The 9,879-nt window shown below is 47.4% G+C and overlaps 2 protein-coding genes across 4 annotated transcripts in view; both read right to left on the bottom strand.

Annotated features, from left to right (window-relative positions):
- kdm4aa (lysine (K)-specific demethylase 4A, genome duplicate a) overlaps positions 1 to 2,089 on the bottom strand; it is a 10,354-nt gene extending 8,265 nt beyond the window's left edge. For all 3 annotated transcript variants that reach the window (XM_019884862.1, XM_019884872.1, XM_019884879.1), the window contains exons 1-5: positions 1,950 to 2,089; positions 870 to 1,037; positions 631 to 806; positions 330 to 444; positions 62 to 255 (exon numbers count right to left, since the gene is read on the bottom strand). In XM_019884862.1, coding sequence (XP_019740421.1) covers positions 62 to 255; positions 330 to 444; positions 631 to 806; positions 870 to 1,010 — 626 coding nt within the window. In that variant the 5' untranslated portion in view covers positions 1,011 to 1,037; positions 1,950 to 2,089. The remainder of the gene's footprint in view (positions 1 to 61; positions 256 to 329; positions 445 to 630; positions 807 to 869; positions 1,038 to 1,949) is intronic.
- A 442-nt stretch (positions 2,090 to 2,531) lies between these two features.
- Positions 2,532 to 9,879, bottom strand: part of ptprfa (protein tyrosine phosphatase receptor type Fa) — a 34,972-nt gene continuing 27,624 nt past the window's right edge. The window contains exons 18-36 of the mRNA XM_019884450.1: positions 9,814 to 9,869; positions 9,637 to 9,715; positions 8,857 to 9,066; positions 8,476 to 8,639; positions 8,336 to 8,347; positions 7,911 to 8,023; positions 7,739 to 7,771; positions 7,466 to 7,563; positions 7,083 to 7,206; positions 6,835 to 7,010; positions 6,627 to 6,746; positions 6,175 to 6,329; positions 5,580 to 5,865; positions 5,202 to 5,380; positions 4,991 to 5,117; positions 4,161 to 4,286; positions 3,929 to 4,083; positions 3,582 to 3,717; positions 2,532 to 3,337 (exon numbers count right to left, since the gene is read on the bottom strand). Coding sequence (XP_019740009.1) covers positions 3,269 to 3,337; positions 3,582 to 3,717; positions 3,929 to 4,083; positions 4,161 to 4,286; positions 4,991 to 5,117; positions 5,202 to 5,380; positions 5,580 to 5,865; positions 6,175 to 6,329; positions 6,627 to 6,746; positions 6,835 to 7,010; positions 7,083 to 7,206; positions 7,466 to 7,563; positions 7,739 to 7,771; positions 7,911 to 8,023; positions 8,336 to 8,347; positions 8,476 to 8,639; positions 8,857 to 9,066; positions 9,637 to 9,715; positions 9,814 to 9,869 — 2,418 coding nt within the window. The 3' untranslated portion in view covers positions 2,532 to 3,268. The remainder of the gene's footprint in view (positions 3,338 to 3,581; positions 3,718 to 3,928; positions 4,084 to 4,160; positions 4,287 to 4,990; positions 5,118 to 5,201; positions 5,381 to 5,579; positions 5,866 to 6,174; positions 6,330 to 6,626; positions 6,747 to 6,834; positions 7,011 to 7,082; positions 7,207 to 7,465; positions 7,564 to 7,738; positions 7,772 to 7,910; positions 8,024 to 8,335; positions 8,348 to 8,475; positions 8,640 to 8,856; positions 9,067 to 9,636; positions 9,716 to 9,813; positions 9,870 to 9,879) is intronic.

Genomic DNA, 9,879 nt, shown 5'->3' with positions numbered 1-9,879 from the left:
GGGGGGGGGGGGGGGACCAAACAAACAGAGGAGCTTGTGAGACAACAATGAGGGTTCGTACCAGGACTTGGGCTCTCCAAAGTGCAAGTAGTTGATGCTGTATAGGTCCATGTCCTCCGTGTGCCAGGCAAAGGCAGCCTTCCACATGCCAAAGTAAAGATAAGGCGTGTTGACTCCTTTAATCTTTACGCCGCTCTCGTGCTCCACCGTGTCCAAGATGGTGTCCAGGCGGCCGATGTTCCACTCGCTCACGTCCTGCGAAGCGACAAATCACTCAGCAAGACCGCCACCCGGTCCAGTCCGTGGCCCAGACCCGCCAGCTACTCAACCGGGTCGTAGAGACTCCCGCTGACATCGGCTCCGTAAAGTGGCGGATTGAACGTTAGATTCTTCCAAAACTTACGCTCCAGCTCGTCAAAGTCCACATACTGCGGATGGCAGAACCTGAGGGGGGAGAAACGTCCACCATCAGCTACATATAATGCTGCTGACTATAACTGCTGTTGTTTCCAATCAATTCTGTATAAAAACGCATTTAGTATCGAATTGGAATACTTGTATACACGTCTGTATGTGAATAGCATGTGATAAAGACTTATTCTACTCTAGCTTGTTATATGCAAAGCTTACTTGTCCAAGTTGGAGGTCTTGCGGAACTCTTGCACGGTCATGGGCTTCTTCTGGATGTTGTACTGTGTGAAGAGTCCCGATTGGCCCGTCACCACCTGCTGGATGGGAGCAGGAATGACCAGCTCGTCCATGTCGTCATACGTCTTCCGGGGCCTCCAGCCTTTGGGCGCGATCACCTGCACCGGGAAACGTGTCAGCGGGACGTTCGACCGGGGAGGAGTCAAAGCCGCTCTACGTACCTTGGCCATCCCGGCTCGGTGCGCTCCCTGAGACTCCATGTAGGCCACGTAGCGGCGGAAGTCTCGGAAGTCCTCCATAGATGGCGTGAACGTCATGATCCTGCAAGGGGCCGGACCCTGGGCGGATGAGTCCCCGCTCATCGTGGGATGTCCTCTTTCTGCTGGCAGCTGGAAAATATAGCATTTGCAAGTTTTGCCAAAAACAAGTCTGTCGAATAGCTGTTTTTTTTTCCCCCTTTAGACTTGCGAGCAAGTCAAATACAGCCACAAAATTGGACACCAACAGTGTCTCATTTGCAGGAAATTAAGACAGGTGTAACTCAACACATTATGATGATGCTACGTAAGAAAAAAAACAAACAGCAATGGCATTTATTAAGTGAGAGACTGATAAAACTAGTTCAGTGTTTTGAATGTAACCTCAAAACGTCGTATGTCGGTACCGTCAAAATTGGTCTGTCATTTTTTCTACCTAACCCAATCGAGCCAAATCCTCTGCTTTTTTTTTAAACAAAAATGGTGAGTGCTACAGACAGAAGCGAAAGAACACTCAAGTCTAAAAGTTCCGCCGATGAAGTAAAAAAAACAAACACGAACTTGGTGTCGCTAAAACGCCACACTACCAAAACGTCCAATCGCTAACGAGCCCGCCTCCTTGAGTCGGCCAATTAAACTCAAGCCCAACTCCGATTGGCTGACGGGTGTGTCTGTCAACGACTGTGGCCCAGTTAGAGCAAAGCTCCTCGGAAAAATATTTGGCTAGCTAAACATGCTAACGGTTAAGGACAGCCTGATTTGCAATCTAAAGACAAAATCAACTCGGAAGTAAAAAGAGTCCGAGACGTACGTGAAGCAATACAAAGTGTGCAATAAAAACTCGTCCGCGTGTGAGAAGCGGAACGCTTAAAAGGGGAAGAATCGCGATGTGAGCGCATTGGAAAGTGACAGCTGCCCTCGCTTAGCAAGTTAGCCCAACTAGCAAACAGCTTGTTGCTTGCAGTCTCTCTACGCTGCAAAACTTGCTTTTGCTCACACTTTCCCGTGCGCAAACCTCATGCAAAAGCGTCCAAAATGACTTACGTGAGAAGCAACGGGGACGTGACGCTCGGCCTAACAGGCCGCGAGTTAACGGAGTAGAAAGATAGACGCGAAGTCCTGGTAGAAAAGACGGTCCTCCATTACGGCGGTGACGCATGCCCAGTGTGGGTTTGTTTACATGACAAAAGGGGAGGGGCTGTTGAGTGTGACATCCAATCAGAAGGCTCCTTTTTTAATACAGATAATGTGATTGTTTTATGTGCACCAAACTAATTAAGGCAAAACAATTATCTGGGTAAATCTATGTGTACATATATACAATTAACTATTGTAGGTCAGTGTACTGTCTTTCATTTTTTTGTCTTTCATTGTTAGTGTATTGTCCCCTTCCCCAATTTGGATTCCATTCAACTTTTTCATCACACATTGAGACAACTAGTTTCAGGCTATGACTACGTTCGATCAGAGTAATATGTTACAATAGCTACACAGCAATGTATGTCGTGTCCTATGCAATCTCCAGTGCATTTGGGCACTGACAACATACTGTCAATTAATAGATAAATAAATAGACGTACATGCCAGTGAAATGGAATGAAGAGTCTGAACAGGATTTTCATGGCCTTTCATTTGTATAATTTTTTATTTAAAAATAGAGAGATCACATATGCGAAACAACATAAAATATATAGAGATTTATTGAACTTAATGTATCCTGTCTCATCCATCGATGACTGAGGCGCTGTCATTGACCTCCCGCCCCGACGAAAAGTCACTAAGACGCGCAAATTATATTTCCCAACTTTGAGGTGACACGTCATTTAGTATCCTCTGTTTTATTATTATAGCTTTCTAAAATCCTGAAATCTCAGGACTTGTTTCTTGTCCTCTAGGCCATGTCTCACTTACGAATAACAGGAAGTGCAATCAAACTTGCTGTGGCTCAACATCCCGTTGAGCATTTCCCAGCCAAAACGTTTGTGTTTGATCCATTCGTAGGTGGTGCTCTATCATCAGAGTGTGATGACACCCCCCACCAAAAAAACAATAAAAGTAACATTAGAGTATCATCATGTCTATGATAGAAAAAACAAAGTAGCAGCAGGTGAGTTTCATCATAATAATAGTCATGATCATAATATACGCATGTTGAAAAAGACATGTCCTGTGCAGTGCTTATAGAAAGTGAAAAGATTAAGACGTGATCAAAAGTTATTTGTACAAGCTCAACGAAGGGGCGACGAGTGTACGAGGGCCCGGAAGGGTTCGCCAGGATTTGGGAGTCAGTCCCTCCTGCCCAGAATCGCGGGCAGCGGCTTGTGGGCGCAGCGTAGTCGGCATGGCTGGCAGAAGAGTGCTCGTTATGTTGCATAGTGGTCAAAGCTTCCGAGATACTCCAGAGCGGCCCGGTAGCACAGCTGATACTGGTCCTGAAGGCATAAAAGTTGTTTATTGCTGCTCCCAGATGAAGTTGGGAGTCAAACTAAATGTTAATAAAAGGTAAGTAAACGTTGTGTATTTAAAACCACCACACGACTTTGCCTTCCATTGGCTCGACGCTAACACACAATGTAAAATGTCATAGACGAGCTAACAAATAGCATCTACGTTAAAACGCATGAACTTTATCAACAAACTGTATGTGCACAGACAATACGAGTACACAATGGTTACCTCTGTCTGCACCATGGCGGGCCGCTGAGTCCTCAGGGTCTTGACCGTGTGGAAGACGTCGACGGCGCCCTCATACCTCATCCTCTCCAGGACGATGCTGAGCGTGATGAACACGCCGCTGCGTCCCACACCGGCACTGGTGGGCGGGCACACGGCATTAGTGCAAGTAACAGATGGCCTAACTCACCCAACTTTGTGACAGACTGACTAACTGACTGACCGACAGACTAAATTACTAACAAAATAACTCACAGACTAGGTGACTAACCGAGTAGCTGAGAGCGACCAAGTAAGCGTCTTTTAATGCTTCGAAGGGCGTCAGTGGAGCGCCGTCGGGCAACACCCACCTGCAGTGCACAGCGATGGGTCCGTCTTGGCCAAACTGCTCCTTAGTTTTGTGGACTTGTCCGATGAAGTCGATGAAGCCTTCTCCGTTTTTAGGAACTCCCTGCTCGGGCCAGTCGCTAAACTGAAACTGCCTGATGGTCCTCGACTGGCCGTCCTGATGAACAAACGAGGGCCGATACCGACTTATGGTGCAGTTAGTGCAAAGACAGCAAATGATTGGTCGTCACTTACCCTGGCGTCAGTCACTTTGAACTCCCTTAGGATGTATTGCGGCATGTTGTACTCGGCCATGGGATCCACTACAAAGTACTGGTAGCGTGCTGAACGCTCAGCGGGCCAGTACTGATGACACTTTTCCTGCAGGGTGGCCACAGGTTGTTATTAGATTCTGACTGTATGAAAACACTGAGCAAAAATGTTGCGGTATCAGGGTGTTAAAATTACAGCTCTGAAACAGCCTTTTTTGAAATATTTGAGGAAATAAAAGCAGCATTTTACCCATTAAACACAATCTATTTCAGTTTTAAACCAAATATCAAACATTTGGACCAGATGAAAAGTTTACCATGTTAACATTCTTCTTTTGTTTTAATTCTCCCGAGTAAGTCACAGTGGCCCATCAGTGGTGAGCTATTTTTAGAATATGGGCTACTCATGCTGCGCTTTGGGCTAACTAGTACCCGCTGGCACAATTAGGATGATGCACAGCAATCACCAGATCAGGCTTGCTCCCTCCCTCCTCCATACGTAACTGCTTACCCCTCCCCCTCTGCGCTTGCAAAGAAGAAGGGGAAAAAAGTTAATTGGAGGCAACTCACTTCTAAATTGGGGCTTATTTCCTCAATTGAATTGAGTAAATAAGAGTAAAATGATTGGCTGGTACAGAATTGAGTCAATTCTGTACCAGCCAAAGTTGGGTCTTATTTACTCAATTCTGTAAGCAGCCAATCCTTTTATGCCCTGCTTAGCAATCCGCTACCCCCCAAAAAAAAAACAAAACAAAAAAAAACCCAACAAAACACCCTAGAACATTTCACTGTTAATCTCCATTCATCTTTTACCCGTCCCATCTCGCGCAGTTTGGTGAGCATGACGACGATGGTGGAGTTGTGCTCCCACAGCATCCTCCAGAAGTCCTCGGTGGTCTCGGCCAAGGGGCCCTGGGTGGCGATGTAGGCTCTCTGCAGTCTGGAGAAGCCAACGCAAAGCCAGCCAGTTACAGCAGAGTGCCACCGGGCGGCACTGTACAAACACACGACGAGCACGACGGGCCTGTATCCGTCGATGAAGCTGGCGTTGATGTAGTCGGAGCCCTCCACGCCTCTGATGGGCTGCAGACAGACGCGGCTGGACTCGAAAGGCATGATGTTCACCAGGCGGTTCTTGAATTTGTTGCACGGCAGGTTGGCGCTGATGAAACGTGAGGTATGTGCTTTGGAGTTGGCCAACTTCTGCAAACAAGCACACACACACACACACACACACACACACACACACACACACACTTAGCGTGAATTAACATTTTACCCAATACCTATATGAATAATAATAAATTAAAGATCATATTTCACGCTGGGATGAGCTGATTCATGAGCAACATCTCCCCAAAACCTGCATCGCAGTGCAATCCAAATATAAGGCAATACTGACCTTAAACTCCAGCTCCATGGCGGTGACGGTCTCCCCAGGAGGCACGTGGCTGAGCTTGTGTATGTGCGCATAGAGGTTCCGAGCGGCCACCTCGGTGTTTCCGCACACGGCGTCCTCCAGCAGGGCCTCGTGAATGAAGACGTATTGGTCCTCGGTCTGGACCATGTAGTTCCTCTGGGCTCTCATGCAGGTGACGTGTCCATACACGTCCACCGAATGCTCGTGCTTCATGCGCTCCAGCATGGCATCAATCACCATGAAGCAACCCGTGCGCCCGACCCCCGCGCTGGAAAGGTGTCAACGCACGCTATCATGCTATGCTAGTATGCTATGTAGCGTACCAAAATATGATGGGGCACTCATGTTGGGCTATGATGCCCCGGTTAGATGTAATCTTTCTCCCATTGCGTAAAAGATCGCTTGAGCAACAGTCGTCACGCAGTGCACATCAAAGTTCTCGACTTTCTAAAATCCTTGTGTGTTTTACATACTTGGCTAATGAAGACGACGCTGATACGCTATAATGTTCCAATATGCATTTAGTCGCTTTGTGATGTGAGCAAAAGTACGTCATTGTGCTTTCTTGCATGTTTACCTGCAGTGGACCACCATGGGTCCGGCGTCCGGGGGGTTGCAGGCTTTAACCCTGCGCAGGAAGGCCAGAGTGGGGGTGGAATACTCAGGGACTCCGTGATCGGGCCAGGCCATGAACTGGAACTGGCGCACTTCCCTCCTCTCGCTGGAACCATTCTAATGCAAACATGACCGTCAATTGTCATGTCAATATGATACATACATCAAAGGTGATGTCCATTGCGCAATATTAGAGGTACAACACATATATGAAGCGTGTGATGTAAATATGCAACATTAGAGATATGCAGACGGGAAATATGATGTCACTATTGTGGATTAGAGCTACATACCTGAAACATGATTTACATATGGTATACTACAGGTGTATGAGGACGTTAAATACAATGTAAATTAAGTACATTAGCTGTATATAACATTAAATATGATGTTAATATGATATATTAACCTTACCTTATAGAGTGCAAAGGTGCGTATGCTGTAGGTGGCCAACTCCACAGTGTCCAACATGGTCACCTGGATCATGCCGTAGGTTTCAGTACCACGACTGGGCCAGTACTGGTCGCACTTCACCTACACACACACACACACACACACACACACACACACATACACATGAACATCTTCCTCCTTCTCCTCCTCATCCTTGTCACAGTCGTACCCGCGACTTCTCCTCCAGGCGCGTCATCATGACAATAGTAGAGGTGCGCTGCTCCCACACCAGCCTCCAGAAGTCTCCAAGGGTTTCGGGCAGCGGTCCCTGCGTGGCGATGTAGGCGTTCTGCTTCCTGTAGCCATCCACGTAGTTGGCGTTGATGTAGTCGCTGCCGGGGACTCCTGCGAAGAGGACGCGTTGGAATCAAACGGGCGGCGTCAGACCCGCAAAGCGTGAGGTGGGTTGGCGCTCACCGTCCACGGGTGTGAGGAGGACTCGGGTGTGGTCATAGGCGATGACGTTGGCGTAGCGATTCTTTGGCTTGTTGATTTCCATGTTGGAATGTTCCCATGTGAACTGCTGACCGGGGTCAATGGACTGAAGGGAGGCACGCCAACGACGCCTTGGTTAATCGCATCCGTCGGAAAATTCTTTGGATTCACGGCAATTACAATGCAATCGGCATGTGATACGGTTTGCTACTGCTGTAATATGCTTCATCCCAATTATAATGTGATAAGATTTGGTCAATAACTTTTGAGACATTTGTTCTTCAAGGCGTCCGTGTGTGTGTGTGTGTGTGTGTGTGTGTGTGTGTGTGTGTGTGTGTGTGTGCGTGTGTGTACGTGTGTACTACCTCGTACTCCTGCGAGAAACGCAGGCCGTCGTTGGCCTTGAGTCGATCAATGTGGTCAGCCAGGTCGCAAGCGGCAATGGGAGGATGTTGTCTCATTCCTAGTGGAGGGATAACACATGTGATGAGGAAAAGACTGGAGCTGACAGCGGAAACACACACACACACACACACACACACACACACACACACACACACACACACACAAAACACAAACAAATACACTGTCCCAAGTGACAGGTGGGCCGGCTCTGGGTGAAAAGAATGACAACTAACTTGGTGTGGTTGGACAACTGAGGGTGCCGCCACCTGTTGGAAGGAGGGGAAAACGTCACAAAAGGGGTCAGTGGACTGGTGAGGTGAGATTTGGAAATCGTGTTTTCAACACACAGCAGCTCGTCAGTCAAAATCAACAATGTGTGCTTGGTGTGTCCGCGTGTGTGCGCACCCTGTGTCTGATAGTTTAGCCTCCTCATCTCCACGGGGTCGGATGAGTGGGCCAGCAGCGAGTCCTTCACGCCCGCCATGTGCTCATCTTTGGACGATGGAGACGTTCGCTTCCTGGTGGAAAGAGACCAATAGCAGTGAATTCAGGAGCATCGAGTAAAGTAGCTTTATAAGCAGCTTTCCAAAAGTAGCTCTGATTTTGAATAAAGCAGTCGTGGCATTGTATAACGTATGAATAAAGTAGCAATGGAAGATTAGCAGCGACAAATTAGCATTCAAAAGAGTAGAATTGCATAATGTAGCATTGAAAAGGTGGCACTGATAAATTAGCATTTCCAAAAGTAACATTGAAAAGGTAGCACTAAATAAAGTAGCAACCGTATTCAGAAGAGTACGAGGAGGTTGTAGAACGAAGCGCTCGCTCACCTTTCTTGTTTGCTGCGTCCAGAGAGACAAGAGAATCAGTTCAAAGGTCAAGCACGTAACATTCAAGTGCGAAAACCTGACGCTAACTGTTCTGTAAAATACAACTGCGATGCAGCGGTGTGTCATGCGGTGCCGCTGACCTCTTGAAGAGAAGAATGGCGATGACGATGATGACGATGAGGATGACGGCCAGCACGGGTCCCATCACCCAAAGCATCTCGGGGTCCTCGGAGTGGCGCACCATCCCGCTGTGGAGCTTCACCAGGATGGCTTCCGAAAATGGACTGGCCACCAGCGTTCTCTGCTGCAAATGGGCCAGACATCAAATGCTAACATTTAGCATAGAACTGCACAACAAGGAAGACTATTTCACATTTTACGTTCTTGTCTTTGTTTGTCTTTTTATCTTGTTTTCTGCCCACACTTGTTGCTGTCCGTATTTTATTTTTTCGCGCAATTAAAAAGATGCTAACATTTCGCCAGCTAGCACAGCCACGTGGTTCCAAAATGGAGACTCTTACAGACTCGCGTTCCGTCAGCTCGGCCAGCACGAAGCATCGGTACTGCTGTTGCCCCGGCAACGCCTTGTTGCGGAAGCCGTGGTAGTCGTGGCCGTCACCCAGCGTGAAAACCTCGGGAAGCGAGTCCAGCCTGGCCGCCACGTACGGCTGCAGGAAGTTGCTCTCGGGTTGCCTCCTCTTCCTTCGGGCGTCATATTCACCTTGCAGGAGCTGCACGAAAGATGAAAAAAACTTTACTATGGTTGAGAGGCTCCGATGTCGACAAATGTTTGAGCAAGTTATGAGCCTTCATGAACCCTTTGGGCCGTACTTCACCGTTGTGGGCAAGTGAGCTAACATAAGGCATGTACAACAAACCACGTGCATTCTGTTGCTGTCTTGTGAAAAACATGTTGGACCATTTCATTCATTTTGAAAAATGTTTATGTTAATGTAAAAAAAAAAACATTTAAAAAAATGACAAAAATGGACATCTGCGTTTTTCACAAGACAGCGACGATTTGATATCTTCTATGGTATGTTGCTTAGTCTGATTCAGGATGTACCTAAATTGGTTTCCTTTTCTTCTACTTTTTTTTTTTTTCAAATGTCGACACATGGTTACGAGATAAAAGCTAAAGCTAGCTACCAACGTATGCGATTGTTTTGATTGTCATATGTTGGTAATTCACCTTCTGACACATCTAGGTCAAATATTGCGCCTTTATGCACCTTTAGGACCACAGCACTTCATCATGTTTTTGACACAGCAAGCGAAAACAAAACAGGGGTCACATTCACCGCTTGGAGATCCATATCGTCAGGGTTCTCCCACTTCAGGGACGCTGGGGTGAGCGGAACCACCACGATGTAGAACCACCTGTTGTGCACAGTCCATTCGTAACCTACATTCTAACGTGCATTTGTAACGTAGACACATAACCTACATAACGCACTGTAAACCAGGACAGCGCAGACCTGAACGGGGTTCCCGGTGGGACCCCGGGCAGCCGCAGCATGACTTTCACGCCCTCCTCCACATCC

Source organism: Hippocampus comes, unplaced genomic scaffold (assembly GCF_001891065.2).
Source record: "Hippocampus comes isolate QL1 unplaced genomic scaffold, H_comes_QL1_v1.1 scaffold90, whole genome shotgun sequence".
Classification (NCBI taxonomy): Eukaryota; Metazoa; Chordata; class Actinopteri; order Syngnathiformes; family Syngnathidae; genus Hippocampus; species Hippocampus comes.
This window is presented reverse-complemented; position numbering and strand designations above follow the sequence as displayed.